This window comes from Scleropages formosus, chromosome 2 (genome assembly GCF_900964775.1).
Source record: "Scleropages formosus chromosome 2, fSclFor1.1, whole genome shotgun sequence".
Taxonomy (NCBI): domain Eukaryota; kingdom Metazoa; phylum Chordata; class Actinopteri; order Osteoglossiformes; family Osteoglossidae; genus Scleropages; species Scleropages formosus.
This window is the reverse complement of record NC_041807.1, coordinates 18,102,845-18,119,853: the sequence shown is the minus strand read 5'-3', so window position 1 is coordinate 18,119,853 and position 17,009 is coordinate 18,102,845. Positions and strand designations below refer to the sequence as shown.

The following is a 17,009-nucleotide window of genomic DNA, read 5'->3' as shown; positions in this document are numbered from 1 at the left end:
AGCCATGTTGGGTGTTCTAATTTTCCTCAATCCCTACAGACAACATGCGCATATTTGCAACAACAAAGATGGCGTCGCTTCTGAACGAATTTTCTTTGTTGATCTGCAATGTCTGAGTCCAAAATATATCCGCGTTACGTAATAAAAACGCGACTAGTTCCACACGCGTTGGTAGTAGTTCATGTCGTGTTAGAGTTGTACCTCAGCATGGCACCGACAGATCGGAAAATGAAGAATAAAGGAGATATGAACGCGAAGGGTGTTAAAAAGAATCTTTTGAAAGGAAACCGATCGACTTCCGGAAAAACTAAACGGAAATGGGTTCCTCAGCAAAAAGTTTTTGTCGGCAGTATACAGGAAGGTGAGTCCTTCCAAAGTTGGTGGGTAGTAATTCTGTGTTCCTAGATTCTAGAATAAAAAATCTAGATAGAAAAATTATTATACTAAGCTTCTCTTCAGAGAGGCTTTGACCATTGTTTTAACTGCTTCGATTAAAAGGTCTAGCCTAGGCATCTGATTAGGCCCATTGCATTGGGGGAAAACATATAATGATAATTTTAAAAGCAGTTATTTGTTTTTTTCTGTCACATGTATGTGTCCAGCACAGCAAAGCAAAGTAAAATTATTAACTGTTGCTGGTAATCCAAGTGGCCCCTAGACACAGTCTCAGTCTGTATGTGACACATAATCATTATGATAATGTGTCCTATAACTTATACTATAGTATAAGGATGACCCTATTGATGCTGAAAACAGCCCCTAGATCATGCTTAAATTTCTTTTCAACAGAGCTGATGTGCTCTAGAATGCTGTGGACGGCCCTGTGTCGGCCCATTACCGTCCTCTGTTAGCTGTGGATCATCATGATGGTCGAAATGGGCCCTAGGTGACGTCATTGACGTCCTAGAGCTGTTTCAACCGTCACCCGCAGCTAATGTGTTCTTATATATGCACATATATTTGTTACCCATGTATAACAAAAGAATTGTTGTCTTTCAGGGCAAGGTTTTGCCCTTAACAGGAGGCAGAAGGTGCACTACGAGTACAAGAAGCTGCTGCGCAAGGGCGACCTGAGAGCGCAGAGCAAGGTGCGCTTCGAGGAGGAATATCCCGAACACTTAAAGCATCTCTACGCGGCTGAGGCTGAGAAACTCAGCAGGGAAGAAGAATCTAAAAGACGAAACAGGAGTAAAAGACTGGCGGCCGCCTCCGAGGAGGGTCACCCCGAAGCCGAATCGCCGCAAGCTCCCAGCGTCCCCGAGGAGATCGCCGCGCCGTCCCTCGTCCCCGTGTCGGCGCCCAGCGGGTATGACTGACATCGTCTCCCTAACTACGCTTTGCACGATTTCCTTTTTCGTATACGGAATATATGATGTCCAGGAGGTATATGGTTAGAGAAGATTTCTCGTTCGTATTTACATTCATTCGTTCAGCAGACGCTTTTCTCCAAAGTGAGAAACAACTGGGAGTAAATAAATGTTTTTCGAAGAGCTTTAGATGCTCACAGGTGACCGTCGAACCGCAAGCTTTATTTCCGATACTCATGTTGGACTGGTACGGCTTTATAGCTGCGTGCGGAATTGAGTCAGCGAGGAAACGGGTGATCGTGACAGCTGGTCTGATGAATATTTGTGAAGCAGTTGGGACATCAGGAGAGAAGTGGGTCTGAGGGTTTTTTTTTTTTTTTTTTTTTCCTGAATGTGTTGACACCAGTCATCTGTTTATGCACACATGCTGGAGTATGTTAATCCTGATTTCTCCCCTTAAAATAACCCTGAAAGTAGAAAGAAAATGAGAGGAAAGACCTCTTACCAGAAGACGAAAGAGGAGTACGAGAGGATCCGCGAGAAGCGCGCCAAAAAGAAAGAGGTGAAAGTAACTGGTTTCTTCCAGTGTTTCGTGTTTTAATAACCTGCTGATGTTTTATTTAAGGGGTTTAGAAAACTGAGACAACGGAAACAAAAGCACGTGTTACCGAACTGCTGTTTAACGGTTTGGTGTTGCTGTCTCTGAAGGCTTACCTAAGGAGCAAAGAGCAGAGAGAAGAGGCTCTGAGAATATACAAGCAGAAGAAACTTCAGATGTATCAGATCCTGAGCAAAAAGACAAAGAAGGGTCAGCCCAACCTAAACGCGCAGATGGAGTTCCTGCTGCAGAAAATCCAGGACGGCAAGAAATGAGGAAATAAAACTCATCGCTGTTTTATTCACTTATTTTGATGCCACTCGGTGGATGTCTACGTTGGCACTGGACGAGGAAACGACGTGTCAGATCGCTGGCACTCGGGTCACGGTGCGGTAATGCGGAATTTTGAGGGAGCTGAGAGACCAACAGGGCGAAACTATTGTGTATGTACTTTGGTACACAAATTGTGTATTTAAGTAAATAATAGTTTATATAGCATTTGACGTATGAGCAAAAGGGGGCTTTTTTTTAAACCTACATTTGTGGGAATTTGAATGTTAGTTTTAAATGAACACTTTGGTTTGTATCCTTTGAGGATTTACTGTGAGATGCAGTATTAAAAGATATTTTGAGATCCACGGAAACATTAAATATCCATATACCACTTGTACGGGAGCAAGCTGGAGGTGTGTGTCTGTGTGTGAGAGAGATGATCTGCCCTTTGGAGGAACTTTTTGACACCCTATCCAGCTGTTAGTCCTTCCAGCTGGGACATTAAGGCTGCACTGATTAATTGGGCCACAAGGGGGCGGTACATGACAAGTCTCTCAATGCCTTTTCATCCCCAGATACTGAACTGTAAAATGTTTTTTGCCCTAATAATACACCTTTTCCTACAGAAGTATGGTGTATTGTTTCTATTTGTAGTATACTTAATATTTACTGACCCGAAATGGATGTACCGCTGTTGACCTTGTAGCGGCACGATCGCGGACGTCGTGTTCCTATTTGCATGTTATCTACAGGTAATTGAAGGTGGTGAAGAACTGGCCGTATGGGGAATAGATAAGTTCATAGACCGTGTCAAGCCGCAGAACGCTTCTGCGGGCCTCTTACGTAAGGCCTGCACTCTAAGCCAAGGCACAGGCAAATTTAATCTAATAATCTCGATTCCACCCGAGTCCGAGAAACGGAGAAGATTGGTGGGCTTGGTTCTGGAGTCCTCTTGCCTTAATTGCACTTAAGTAGCTTTGTTTCGTACAAAATTCAAAGGAAAAAAACTAAAAATTACAGCTGCTTCACGTCCCATGTGAAAGCCCCATCGGCGTCACGCGTTTAACGAAAGCGTGGAGGAAATGGGCTTCTGCTGCAGCACAGGTTAGGACAAATAGCTACACACCCCCAATGTCCAAGATATTAATTTAATGAAACCTTATTTGTTCTAGTAAATCTTGCTTTTAAATCAATGACATGTGGGGAAATACTGATCAATGGGCTTTTTTTTTTTAAAAAAAAAAAAAAAAAAAAATGTAGGCATATAAAAGGGAATGACATGTCGCTGGGGGGTCGAGGTGTCTCAGGTGCCCTGAATCGCTTGTGGACGTGTCGCCTGTTTCAAGAGTAGAAATGTGGCTATAAAAGAGTCCAGAGGAGAAGCCACAGGGTGACGTGAGGGGTGATGCGTAGATCTTCAGTCGAGGAACATCGCAGTCCAAGCTCCGTCGGGGGGCCTGACACCAGGGTGGTTGCTTACATGGCTTCAATCCTGTGTCTACTGATGGCCAGCAGGACTAAAGGTTTGTACCCCATGGACATGCTGAGATAGGACATCACAGCAGTGTTTTCCACAGTCTCCTGTGATGTTAGAACCTCCACAGTTCCTGCATTGTCAACTAACAGGATCCAGGTGCAAATGTAATGTATGACGGAGAGAGGTGCTCAGTCTAATTGGGGGGGGGGGGGGTAATTACAATCACAAAGGGGCTCTGTGAGTGAGAGTGAAAGAGAATGTTCTCGAGTGCTGCTCCAGGTAGGGGGGTCTATACAAACAGGACCATTGTAAGGGGGGGCAATGCGTGCTTCCAGGGTGAGTCCTTTTCATTTAACAGTCTCCGATTTCATTATACTAACAATAACATCGTGGAGAATAATAATGCCGAAAAGAGTGCTTTTTAAAAATGATGTATTTCACTGAGACGGTGTGGTGAAAAACTGAGCCTTGCACCCCGGCTCAAAACCTTGAGTTCTCCCCTTTTTTTATTTTTAAAAGGTTATTCCTTAGAATGACACCCCACAGCTCCTGTTGTAAAGTGTGGCCGAGTTTCCAGTTAAAACTGTGTGCTGAGACAGCAATATAATGATATGTGGAAATATTGACTGAATGGAAGAGCAGTTTGTTCAGTGCTCTGTCACTATTTAACATCTATTTATTGTCTGTATTTACTCTTTTTGTATGTATTCTTACCTGCTTTATTCTCATCCGTCTCACTTATTTCTGGTGTTTCTCTCTTATTTATTGTTGCACTTTAATTCGCCTTTTTCCACAGCAAGAGCCTGGGCACCGATGCTCCCTTCACCGGCACTCTGTTCTTGGGGTGTAAAGCAGGGTAAGGGGCCAGGGTGCTGCTGTTGCAGGGGGTGGGATTCGAACCCAGACCCGTCCGACTGTAATGCTGCCCGCCCGAGGAGCGCTCACCAGACCCCCTGCGCTCCTGCTCTAAACTGCTGGGAAGGAGGAGGTAGGAGATGAGGGGCGGGGCGGGGCGCGGCGGGGCGCGGCGGGGCGGGGCAAAGGGACGCAGCCGGGTTCGAATCCCACGCTCGCACTCGAACTTGCAACGTTCCCAAGCGTCGCCGCGTGGGACTCCTCGGGTCGCGGAGCTGCGCGACGCGCGGACAGGCGCCGCTGGAGGGACAGGTGCGGGACCGGCGGCGCGGCGCGCGACTCACGGTAAAGTTCTTGGTTTACGCGTTACAGCGCGGAGAGTCAAGTTCGGGGGGCAGAGAGCTCGTCACGAAGTGCCTCCCTCCCCCAGCCCCACGCGTGTGTCTGCCGTGTGCGTGGATCGCACGCGCAGGTTAGCAAAGATAAGGCAGATTTGGCGCGCGCGCGTGTGGTGTGTTTTTGTGTTTGACAGCTGCTCCGCAGCGGTGGCCGTTGAAAAGTGTCGATCGGCTCCAAAACAGCCCTTGAAAGGTACCGCACAGGTAAAAACACACTTTTACTCTGCTGCGGAGGGCGACGCTGAACATTAGCGCAGCTCTCGGGGGTAAAACCGTTTCGGTCTCAACGGGGACTCGAATTACCAGCAAACGGGCGTCACTCAGTTATATTATGTTTAGACTCTTTTTTTTACAGAATAACTGTTAACTAAAAAACCCATTGGAGCTGCTCTCTACCTGCACACCGCACAAATGATACGTTCTTACATAAATCGGTAAAATGAACACGCAGAATCATATGTACATATTGTGACGACCCCCGTTACTGTTCTAGGAGGGAAACCTTTGTAATATAAACAGTTGCATTATGGGAAATAATTCTAACTGTGAGTGTGCAACCACTGGGGGCACTTAGGGGGAAAATGAGGGGGTGACTGTGTCTCAGAATATGTTCAGAAAGAGTTTGGGGGTTCTAAGCAGGTTGACAAGCTTGATTATAGGTAGTGGTTCTGGTTTTAGGGGTGTGACAAAGTTTTCTGTTGTAATTTAGAAGTATTTTATGTGTTTTGAAGGAAGTATGTATTAAGATGATGACTTCAGCTGAGCTCCTACTGGGGGACAGTCCTTTTGGGTATGTTGGTGTGGGGAAGACATGGGTCAGTTATATTTTTTGATGCCAGAAAGGGATTGTTATGGGAAAGACTTTGTCTTGACAGTGTGTTTTATGTAATGGTTGCTTAGCAACTTTGTTGACCAACTGTAGGAAAATGGTATTGGGTTTGTCGGATTGTGGATTTTAATGTGTTGTTTTTGGTTGTGTATTATTGATAACTTTATTAAATAAAGTTTAAAAAAAAAAAATAGGTAGTGGTTCTGAAGGAAAGGGGGTTTTTGGACCGAGAGCATTAATTTCCTGGTCCTGCTGTTGAAGTAAATCGTTCGTAAGGAATGCTGCTTCTGCGTCGTCCTTCGCCCCACGCTGCTGCGCACCACAATGTCATATGTGCAATATAATGATACACCCATGAATATAAACACCTAAAAGAAAATGTAGCAACGTGTGGTGCCGCTGGTGTCCCACACTGTACAGTACTCGGACCCATTGGAATGGTAACAAGTACATGGATAGTCCCTCCAGCAGGAAACCCAGCACTTGAAAAAGACTTAAAACCGAATATGATCCAAGAGGAATCCGCTGCGGCCCTCAGGGTCGGGCGCCACGTGATAAGAACATATTTGGTTATGGAAATGAAACAGTTGAACTAAGTTACCATTCAGACACGATACACTCGACAGAAGTGACCGGAATGAAAGGTGTCACAACTAAAGGGTTAAAGGTCTTCATGTGCACAACTTTCGCTCCTACAGAAAGAACACCATTGTGTTTTCCAGAGAGCGCAAGGAAATTAATCCCAGTGCAGGTTGATACACTTTGTGTGTGTGTGTGTGTGTGTGTGTGTGTGTGTGTGTGTGTGTTGCCTCATCTCAAACTCCAGGTTATTCTAAGAGTGCCAGAAGATTATTGCCCTGCAGGGATCGTAATCACCTAAAATAATGTAAATATTTTAAATATTTGCTGTTGGCTGAGTAAATTATAAGTGCACCCAGAACGCCTGCACCAAGTGTGTGTGTGTGTGTGTGTGTGTGTGTGTGTGTGTGTGTGTGTGTGTGTGCATGCATGCGTGCTGATACAAGTGACAGATATTTTTTGTGCTTGATGCCTGGACCCAAACTGAATTGGAAATTCACTTGGTTAACACCCCACCCAGCTTTATCTTCTTAGATGTGGTTAGTTTATTAATAACAGCTCTATTAGGGCTGTTTAATAGAGACCAAAGTACCTTGAGCTGTAAAATACTTATTTTACTCCATGCAGAAAAGCACTTTACATGTATTTATTTAGCAGGTGCTTTTCTCCAAAGCGACTTCCAATGAACTCTATCTAGTGTTACCAGCCCACACACCTTATTCAACAAGGTGACTTACACTGCTAGATACACTACTTGCAATGGGTCACTCATCCATACATCAGTGAAACACACACACTCTCTCTGTCACTCACACACTATGGGGGAATCTGAACAGCATGTCTTTGGACTGTGGGAGGAAACCAGAGTACCCAGGGAGAACATGCAAACTCCACACAGACTAAGCAGGGAATCAAACCAACGTTCTCTTGCGCCACCCAGCGCTATGGGGCACCAAAAGCAATAATGCTAACCGTTACACTACCACTTCTCTTCTTTACTCAGCTCAAGTTTAGTTTCTTCTGAGCTCGACATCATGTAAAAGTGACATGTGTAACGCAACCGTGTCCCAGCAGTCATTGGTTTGATGCTCCGCTGGGATCTCTTGGAGCTCTGCTCTCGGTGTTTGCTTCGGCTCCTCATAGTTCTTGCCATAGTTATGTGTGCAGTGCAGCGCTTCAGCTGGTCATCCAGGTGTTGAGAGGTGTCCTTTAAGATCCATCTCCTTTTCAGAAGCCACTCGTCCAACAAACGGTCGCAGTGGTCCAGAGCCTATCCCAGAAGAATAGGGTGTGAGGCAGGGGGCACCCTGGATGGGATGCCAGTCCATCGCAGAGCAATGGCGCACGCTCGTTCACTCGCCCTCACACACTAAAGGTCGTTTTACATTCCCCAACCCACCTGACACGCCTGTCCTGGGTCTGTGGGAGGAAACCAGAGCGCTGGGCAGAAACCCTGCATGCAACAAAAGTGTGATTCTGTGGAAAACAGCCAGATAGCATGATAATGAATTAATCATCTCACATTAAGGACTTTTGGGCTTCCCCCCCCCCCCCACTCCCGGAGGTGAACCTTTATGGACCTCTGACCTCCTTTGGTATGAAGTCAGCAAACATCTGTAGGTGTGTTCTTCACGCACAAGGGCATCATGGGAAATGGAAAGTCGGTGGCCACCTGCGAGAGCAGAGCTGAAAACCACACAGTGCAGCGGGAGCAGACGTAGCGGCAGCACTCGCTCGTGAAGTGGGGCTCGTTGGTCCATCCCACACGTCTCCTGCTCTTCTTACCCTTCTGGGGACAAATGTTCATTTCCTGCTCCTCTGTGGTGGTGAGCTGCTGAAAAGGGGAACTTCTGAGAGCAACCTGATGATGACAAAACACGTCCGCTGAGCTGCAGGACTCTCTGAGTTTTTGTCTTGTGTCACAAGTTTTTTTTTTTTTTTTTTTTTTTCCTCCCTTTACTCTGTTTTTACTCTTTTTGTTGTTTTCCTGTCCTGCTGCTGGTAAAAGAGAAGCTGATCAGATGATCTTCACGGGGGACGAATTCGGACGTAACGCGAAAGCCGAGCCCTTCTCGGCCGTGGCTGGTGGGAGTCGCTCTGACGCCCTGGCGCTTTGACACCCTGCACGGCAGCAGTTGCGGTAAGACCCCGTGCTTTAAAAGTGCGCTCTTTTTTTTTTTTGTTTTTTTCCACAAGTGAGTCATGCTTAAGGTATACATCTTCTCACAGAAACCACAACCCACTGATGTTAGCGCTGCTCGGGGCTGTCTCGAATATGTTAATTGACTTGACCCGCACAGAAGTTGGGTATGTGTTGTTGTGTTGTTAATCAGTAATAATTCCAGCATTATTATTGTTCACGTGGCTCATGGTCTCAACGCAACAAGCTGCAACCTTTAGCGGTGGTGATTCTTCTCCAGCCAGAAGAACGGGTGTGAATTTTATTTGCTGAGCTCGGTTCACGTGGTTTGGTGCTCTAAGACAAGCGTGAACCACCGAGACGGACGATGCTGCTGTGGGAGGCCGGGGCTGTCGGCGCGTCCCGGTAGAGCAGTCCAGCCCTTCCAGAGCATCTGCCATGACTCAGGCTACCCGGACTGAGAACGGGGGGGGCGGCGGTGTCCGAAACCAGCCTTCCGTGCTGCTGCGCACGGATGCCCGTGCGTGCGGCCGATCCGCGGGCTCCTGGTCGATACGGCAGCCGTACTCGGACAGCCCGGGACAGCTGCGGTCAATGGGATTCGGCCCGTCTCCCGACGCCAGTCTCGGCGTACGGTCAATCAATCAATCAATCGGGAGACAGCGCCTGGCCTTTCTGAACGCCGCGTTCTTAAATGCGCAGTGCCCTTTGGGTCCAGTGTGTTTATGTGTCTGAGAGTCATCAGCTCAGTCGTTATAATATAAAGACTCAACAAAGGGGTCAAGCACATGTGCGGTGTCCCCACAGTGCGTGTCTGTGACACAGTAGACGAATGTTACTCATGTTATTTGGTCCCCCCATACCTGATAATCCATTACATCCATGTTATAATACTGAGTGCATAACCCATCTTTCTGGGAGCATCATACTCTGTGTATATATTTATTCACATTAATTTGTCTCACACTTCTCTCCAAAGCAACTTACAATTATTTATCCATTTAAATAGCTGTGTAGCTTTACTGGAGCAATTGAGGATAAGTACCTTGCTCAAGGGTACTACAGCAGGAGGTGGGATTTGAACCCACAACCTTTAGGACCATAAACACAGCCTTTGCAGCCTCTGCTAGATGAGTAAGTGTAAAAGTGTAACAGTGCCATTGCAATGAGGGTCAGTGGGTGTGCTCAAACTTTTGACTTGTGCTTTGCATCCAAAGGCAGGAGTTGTAACAAGCTGCCCCACATATATACACACTGCCACAGGCTGTGGGTTTGAATCCCACCTACTGCTGTACTATCACTACCCCAGTACTTACCTTACATTATGCTAATAAAAATTGTGCAGCTGTGTAAATAATTATAAGTCACTTTGGAGGAAAGGCACACACACTGGCTGAAACCACTTGTCCCAAATGGGGTCATAGCAAACTAGAGCCCAACCCAGCACCACACAGCGCAAGGCTGGAGGGGACACCCCCAGAACAGGATACCAGTCCATCGCAAGGCAACCCAAGCGGGACTCAAACCCCAGACCCACCGGAGAGCAGGACCCGGTCAAACCCACTGCGCCACAGCATCACCACACCCCTCGTGGAAAGGCATCAGTTAAAAATGAGTAAATGTTAGATGATAACGCAGCACCTAGTTATGAAATGAAAAGTGGACATTTCCATAAAGGAAATTAGAGGAGTTTTGTTATTGACCGGCACCGACTGTCTCCGTGAAACGTTTTCTTTGAGTGAAAGCGTGATTGTTTCCTTATGCATAAATGTTTGTAAGTCCTTAATCATGGGAATTTTGGGTGGTGCAAAACTCATTGTCTGTCCCATGCATGATAAGTATATGAAAAAATAATAATCATATGTACTGGCCGTGTGGCCCATGGTTACTGGAGGTGAACGCGGAGCGCTTTGATGATGTCCTACTCTGTTGACTCAAACACGAGTGCATCTTGGGCTGCGCGGTCAATTAAGCCGTAATATTTTGTTCCGTGCGCTCAACTCTTTGTTTTTCCTTACTTCCTCGTGTGTTTTTCCTTTGCCTCCCTCAACACGGGTTCATCGTGTTAAAGAAGACGTAAAAGTGCCCAGTGGGCTTGAACTGGTATCGTCACACCGTACATTAAATGTGCCGTTCGCAGTCCGCCCGCTTTTGTGTTCTCTTGAAACGTCGGTGCGTACCCCATTCAGATATACCGTGGTGCAATTACCGTGCGTCCGTGTCCTTAGAAGCTTTCCCGAAGAGCTTTTTTTACCCTCTTCCTTTCTTTCGCAGGCTTCATCGACTAATTTGAAGAGGCGGTTGCTAAGGGATGGCGAGCGGCGACATCGTTCGGAACCTCTGATGCCCCTTCGCTCAAACCCGGCTCAGGGTGGCTGTTCTCATCCCCTGCCGAATTCCCGCCCACTTGAGGAGGGGGGCGTTTGGGACGAATCACGCTCTCGCGCCACTTCGGCAGGAAAGGAGACGGGTCCCGGTTCCGACCCAAGCGACACATGCGAAGCGGCCCAGGGCAGAGGGAAACGGACGGCATCATGACAGAGCCCAGCGGTGCCCGCGTGGGCAGGGCCCCCAGGGGGGCGACACGCGTCAAGGAGGACTGCTTGGAGGACACCGGCAGCCCGGCCTGGAGCTGCTCGCGACGGACCGATGCCCGGCGCGCGGCCGTGCTCGAGAAGACCCAGGAGTTCTTTCAGACCTGTGACATCGAGGACAAGGGCTTCATCACGCGCAGGGACATGCAGGTGAGGCGGGTCGCTTCCCGAGTTCGGTGGGAATCTCCTGGTACGTTGTCGCAGGAAGTGTAGGTGCACCGTAAGGGTCCAAGTCCGAGTAGATTACAGGTATGCGCTTGCAACCGGTAGGTTGCTGGTTCAAATCCCCAAGGGACTCCTGCTTGCAGCACTTAGTGAGCACGGTGCAGGCGTGTGTTCTGACTGACGCGCCAGCTGGGTGATTGAAATACTTACCCTTCGCACGTGAGATGCCGAAACCCCGCGTCCGGACAAGACCCTCAACAGTGAAACGCGGGGTCGGTTTCATTTTATTGATTCCCATCCGGTCTTTTGCAAAGACGAAAGTTTCACAGTGTGATCTGCTCACGTGCTCTAGGTAACAAGTTTACAGGGACAGCTGGTGGCATTGTGGTTAGATCTACTGCCTTTGGACCCAAAGCTTACAGGCTTGAGCCTCACTTCTGGCCGTGGTAGCCTTGAGTAACATTTTTACCCTAACTTTCTCCGGTAGGGTTACCCACCTGTGTAAATGGGTGAATAAGTGTAACCTCAACAGTGTAAGCAGCTTTAGTGAAAAGCATAAGCTAAATGAATAAATGTAAGTTTCATAATTCAGTACAACACTGATCTGCCTACAAGTATTTCTACGCATGATTTTTGGGTAATTTTTAGTGGAGCGGCTTAGGGTAAGTACCTTGCTCTAGGGTACTACAGCAGTAGGCAGGACTGGAACCTCCAACCTCTGCATCTATCCGCTACAATATTAATCATCGCCCAGCGTCCGCTTACCTGTAGGCATAGTAAAACAAGGTACGCGTGGAATGAAGTTTCTCGTGGTTTTCACAGTCACAGTAATGCGTGGTGCTCTGTGCTGACACGTAAAAAAGCGCAGCGACGCGTCCCTGTCAGCGGGAGTGTTCTCGGAGAGCCCGCCGCGGAGATGGGACTCAGGTATCGCCGGAGCTCCGGGGCGGCGCGGGGGAGAGCGAGAGACGGACGCCGTTCGCAGGCGCTCTCTCATCTCCCTGGCCGGGGGTCCCATTGTGGTGCAAATGCGCCGTGTCTCTGGGTTTTTTCCCCACCCTTTGTCTGCCGGCCTTTGATGGCGCGCTTGAAGAGGACCCCTCTCAACAGGGAACTCGGTCTCCTCTCACCTTTGATCAGCTGTTGGGGAAAATCGAGTCATAAGTGTGGCCTCTTCCTTTTCATGGTAAATTCAGCGCTTTGTGCGTCTCCTCCCCGTACCACACATAATACTTTTGAGTGGATCCGAGTGCACGGACTCTGATTATTTTTTAAAGTTACATTTATCTACCGGTTTTCCTCCAAAGCAACTTGGTTGTTTACGTTTACATTTACATGTATTCATTTTGCAGACGCTTTTCTCCACAGCAACATACATCCGAGAAAATACAATTTGTGCATTACATTACATTAGGACAAAGATAGACATACTTAAGTACGGTTAGTTTCCTTCACCATATGTACCGATGTTCATCACACAAGTAGCTGCGTAAACTTTACCACAATGTCAACAATTCCTAATCATCTTCCTAGTATTTTTTTTTTTTTTGAGATTCATAAAAACATTTACGTTACATTGCAGAAGTAGCTGTGTAAAGGTTTATCTGGGCACGATCTTAAAATTATAGTGCATAAACATTTACACCTTACTTGAAGTTGAGAGATGCTGGGCAAAGTGAGTCTGGAAGAGGTGAGTTTTAAGACCCTTTTTAAATATGGACATAGATTCAGCAGTTCTGAGTGAGAAGGGGGAGGTTGTTCCACCACAACAGAGCCAGAACCGAGAACCTCTGCGCTTTTCGTGCGCGGGACCACCAAGTGGGCAGAAGTAGATGAGCAAAGCGGTCTAGTTGGGGTGTAGCAGTTGATCAAGTTTTGTAAATAGCTGGGAGCAGTTTTACTGATGCATTTGTAGGCAATTATTAGGGTCTTGAATTTGATCCAGGCAACTATAGGAAGCCAGCGCAGAGAAACGAGTAGAGGAGATATATGGGAACGCTTTGGCAAGTCAAACACAACTCGTGCAGCAGCATTCTGTATCAGCTGTTGAGGTTTGATGGCAGTAGCAGGAAGGCCACACAGGAGAGAGTTGCAGTAGAGATGCACGAGATGTCACCATGGCCTGGACAAGTAGTTGGGCAGAGTCAGTTGTGAGGTAAGGATGGATCCTGCAGATATTATGCAGGATGTATCTGGAGGTCCGGGCTGTGGCTTCACTCTTAGACTCTTAGCCGAGGAGGTAGGCAAAATGAGTGAGTTGTCCAGTTTGATCGATAGATCGTGACAGGAGGACAGGCCAGCTGGGGGGTAAAGAATCTCTGTTTTGGAGAGGTTGAGTTGGAGGTGGTGATCAGACATCCATGAAGAGATGTCCGACAGGCAGGCAGCAATGCGTGCGGAAATGTCTGACGCTCCAGCTTGAAAGGAAAGGAAGAGCTGGGTATCATCAGCAGAACAGTGGTATTTGAATCCATGGGAGGCTATGACCAGGCTGAGGGAGGAGGTGTAGATCGAGAAGAGAAGCGGACCCACTACCGACATCTGCAAAACACCAGCGGAGAAGAACGGGAGCCTTGCCAGACCACTTGATAGGATCTGTCAGATAGGTCGGAGTCAAACCAATTTATACAGCTGGGTAATTTTTACTGGAGCAATTGAGGATAAGTCCCTTGCTCAAGGATATTACAGCCAGAGAGGAGATTTGAACCAGCAACCTTTGGGTCCAAAGGCAGCAGCTCTACTAACTGCTCCAGGACTGGTTGTGTCCAGAACATCCTCGGGTCATAGTGACATAAAGACAGAGGCAGCACACCGAGAAGCAGAACATGTCCACATACAGAAAACGAGGGCAGAAGGTGAAAAGGTGACAGTATTACACCGGTATGATCATGTACCACGATCTAATAAGTTCTTCAGGGTGTCCAGACACTGCAGGATTCCTTTGAATCGCCATGCAGATCATATGTACATTTTTCAAGCAGAAGAAAATGAAACACTTTGGTCAACCACATCTTTGCAGGGAGAACTTTGATTTAGACCATAGCAGTAAAGCATGTTTCCTTGCCAAGTATGTAAAAGTAATCAGCTTACATTCCATAACTTCATCCAGAAAAGAATTTGGGTGGTGGTTCAACAAGAAAATAGATGGGGATAAATTTAAGTGTTCCTTTACAGGTTTCTGGGATGTTTAAATGAACCCCAGTCCGGTCCCACTTCCTGTACCTTAAACTGGACGCATGCAGGGTAGGTGTAGCTCTTTGGCAATCAAAAGGACATGCGGAAAAGACATCTTGAGACAGACCGTGCCGCACGGCCCGTATGTAACAGGCTCTCCCCTCGAACCGGTGCACGTTGAGCAAACCGCACAATGTTCCTTTTTAAGCGTTTTCAAAAATCATTAATAGGCTGCTCTTTACTCGAGTCACATGGAGATGCACCCCAGGGAATAACGAGTGTTTTTCTTCCTCGATGATGCAAAGGGAAGGTACTCGATAATGCAATATTAATGTTTGATAAATGTCAAGGAGGAGCTAAAAAAAGGAAAGCGGTGCGTCCTTTATTTGTGTGTGTGTGAGAACACACCTTCCACGATGTGAATGTTGTTTCGCGAACAGTCGGTGTGGCCAACACACTCCTCCGAGCTGCGGCAGGTCCCCTGTTGTGTACTTAGTTGTTACTGAAATGAGAACACGGGACGGGCTTCTGTGAACGGCGAGGTTGTGTGTGAAGAGCAAGTGCCGCTGGCACCAAGCTGCTCTCAGGCAGGAGCCCCTCGGTGGTGGGGATTTGTGGTTATGGGGGTGAGGTGTTGCTGTGTGATGCTGTAGGTGGCATGGTGGCACAGTGAGTAGCACTGCTGTCTCACAGCACACGGGTGGTGCGAGAGAACGTGGGTTTGATCCCTGCTCAGTCTGTGTGGAGTTTGCATGTTCTCCCTGTGTCTGTGTGGGTTTCCTCTGGGTGCTCTGGTTTCCTCCCACAGTCAAAAGACATGCTGTTCAGGTTCCCCTATAGCGCGTGAGTGTCACGGAGTGAGTCTGTTTCACTGATGCATGGATGAGTAACCCCTTGTAAGTTGTGTATCTAGCAATGTAGTCACCTTGGTGAGTAAGATGTGTGGGCTGGTAACACTACATAGTATCTGTTGTAAGTTGCTTTGGAGAAAAGTGTGTGCTAAATGTAAATGATACAGGCAGTACTAGGGTGGTGTTGTAACATGGAAACCACATCCTACCATGCTCTTGCTTCCAAGTGAAACCTGAAAACGCACCTAATGATGCTGATCTAACATGAAGAGCTGGTGTTTTGATAGGCTACTAACAAGGTGCAGCTGGTAGGGTAGTGGTTAGATCTGCTGTTTTTGGATCTTAAAGTTGCTGGTTTTAATCACACCTACTGCTTTAGTACCCTTGAGCAAGGTACTTACCCAGAACTGCTCCGGTAGAGTTACCCAGCTGCATTAATGGGTCAAAAGTTGTAGGTGTCTCAACACTGCAGGTCAATTGGGAGAAAAAGGTGTCAAACAAACGTGCTGCTCTGTGTGTTGATTATAAAGGTTCATTAATAAGGCGATTTTGTCACATGCACTTAAAAGTAATTTTCTTTCACTTGGGGTACGTTGTAATTCTGAGAAGAATAACGATGTTACTCGATCCAATGTGGCTTCATAGTGCAGCTAGCCCACGGTTCGAGGCGCGACATTCTCTGCCATCTGCTTTTTTGTTTTCCAGCGGCTTTACGGCGAGCTTCCCCTCAGTGCCGACGAGCTGGAGAACGTCTTCGACACCCTGGATGCTGACGGCAACGGCTACCTCACCCTGGAGGAGTTCTCCAGCGGATTTAGTGGGTACCACCGCTTCTCCATCAGAGCGTAGAAGAAGACTCGGATACACACACAGCTCTTCATGTGTTGTACCATACAACCCAGCCCATCTATTTTTTAGAATCGTGACTATTCGGAATCGCCGATAATATTTCAAACCTTACAATGTGTAGTGTTATGCAGATTTCATTGAGTGGTATGTAATGTAGGTTTACTCTCGATAGGACTGTAGGCTTCATCGTGTCCAAAGTGCAGGTGTGGTGTCACAGGTGTCCCACCTGCCGTCGGCCTCACCAGCTTTCTACAGGTAGAGCGTGTTTGACGCAAGGATTTGCTGGCCCGTCTTCTCCCAGGCGAGTTCCTGTTTGGCAGAAGGATCACGATGTCGGAGGCGACCGAGAATCACCCCCCTCCAGGGGCCCTGTATCAGAGGCAGTGGGAGGAGAGGTTGGCTGAGAATGAAGACGACGAGGAGAAGCACTTCTGCATGCTCCTGGAGAGCCTGGGAGCCTGCAACGTTTTCGAGGAGTAAGTCCTCACCTGGAAGGAGAGCATCTTTAGATGCAAGGGTCTCAAGACCCGTGTGTTCTGGACCCGCTCCTCTCCGGACCTCTTAACAGCTCCAGGGACCTGCATCGCACCGTCTGCAATGATCCACCTTTGTGTTCCCTGTCAGACCCGGTGCTCTACGTGGTGATACCAGGCAAATTATCTCCTTTGGCAGTCATGCATCTGCATATAAAGCTCTTCCGTTGGCGAAACGCTGTTTTGTTCCCTCTGAGTTGCTCGTCACTTTGGGGAAAAGCATGTGCTAAATAAATAAATGTACATGTAAATGGGGACAGCAGCCTTTGCTAGTCTAGCGATCAATACCGTCAAATGCGTTTAATCAGGACATCAGTCCTTACTCTTCTCTTCCTACGGTTGCAAAGCATCGTGGAATATTCTGGCAAGGGCAGAGACTGACGCTTT

General features: G+C 47.6%; 2 protein-coding genes across 4 annotated transcripts in view; both read left to right on the top strand.

Annotated features, from left to right (window-relative positions):
- Positions 1–162: 162 nt before the first annotated feature.
- Positions 163–3,386, top strand: ccdc59 (coiled-coil domain containing 59). Of its 2 annotated transcripts, none has more exons than XM_018747250.1 (4): positions 163–361; positions 1,000–1,306; positions 1,785–1,869; positions 2,016–3,386. In XM_018747250.1, exons 1-4 carry the CDS (start codon positions 208–210, stop codon positions 2,178–2,180), a joined length of 711 nt encoding a protein of 236 aa, XP_018602766.1. In that variant the 5' UTR covers positions 163–207; the 3' UTR covers positions 2,181–3,386. The 2 variants fall into 2 exon arrangements, with proteins under 2 accessions (XP_018602766.1, XP_018602765.1); XM_018747249.1 differs by having other exon boundaries at positions 1,782–1,869.
- Positions 3,387–4,728: 1,342 nt separating this feature from the next.
- Positions 4,729–17,009, top strand: part of LOC108931468 (ras and EF-hand domain-containing protein homolog) — a 33,372-nt gene continuing 21,091 nt past the window's right edge. Inside the window, exons 1-5 of one of the 2 annotated variants that reach the window (XM_029249593.1) lie at positions 4,729–4,855; positions 8,330–8,456; positions 10,731–11,200; positions 15,946–16,057; positions 16,391–16,565. In XM_029249593.1, coding sequence (XP_029105426.1) covers positions 10,952–11,200; positions 15,946–16,057; positions 16,391–16,565 — 536 coding nt within the window. In that variant the 5' untranslated portion in view covers positions 4,729–4,855; positions 8,330–8,456; positions 10,731–10,951. Of the gene's footprint in view, positions 4,856–8,324; positions 8,457–10,730; positions 11,201–15,945; positions 16,058–16,390; positions 16,566–17,009 lie in introns of both variants that reach the window. The other variant, XM_029249586.1, reaches the window with a different exon arrangement.

Coding starts and splice junctions, on each gene's coding strand:
- ccdc59 (XM_018747249.1), top strand. CDS start 208: ATGGCACCGACAGATCGGAAAATGAAGAATAAAGGAGATATGAACGCG. Junction 362..999: donor TGTCGGCAGTATACAGGAAG/GTGAGTCCTTCC, acceptor GTTGTCTTTCAG/GGCAAGGTTTTGCCCTTAAC. Junction 1,307..1,781: donor CCCGTGTCGGCGCCCAGCGG/GTATGACTGACA, acceptor TAACCCTGAAAG/TAGAAAGAAAATGAGAGGAA.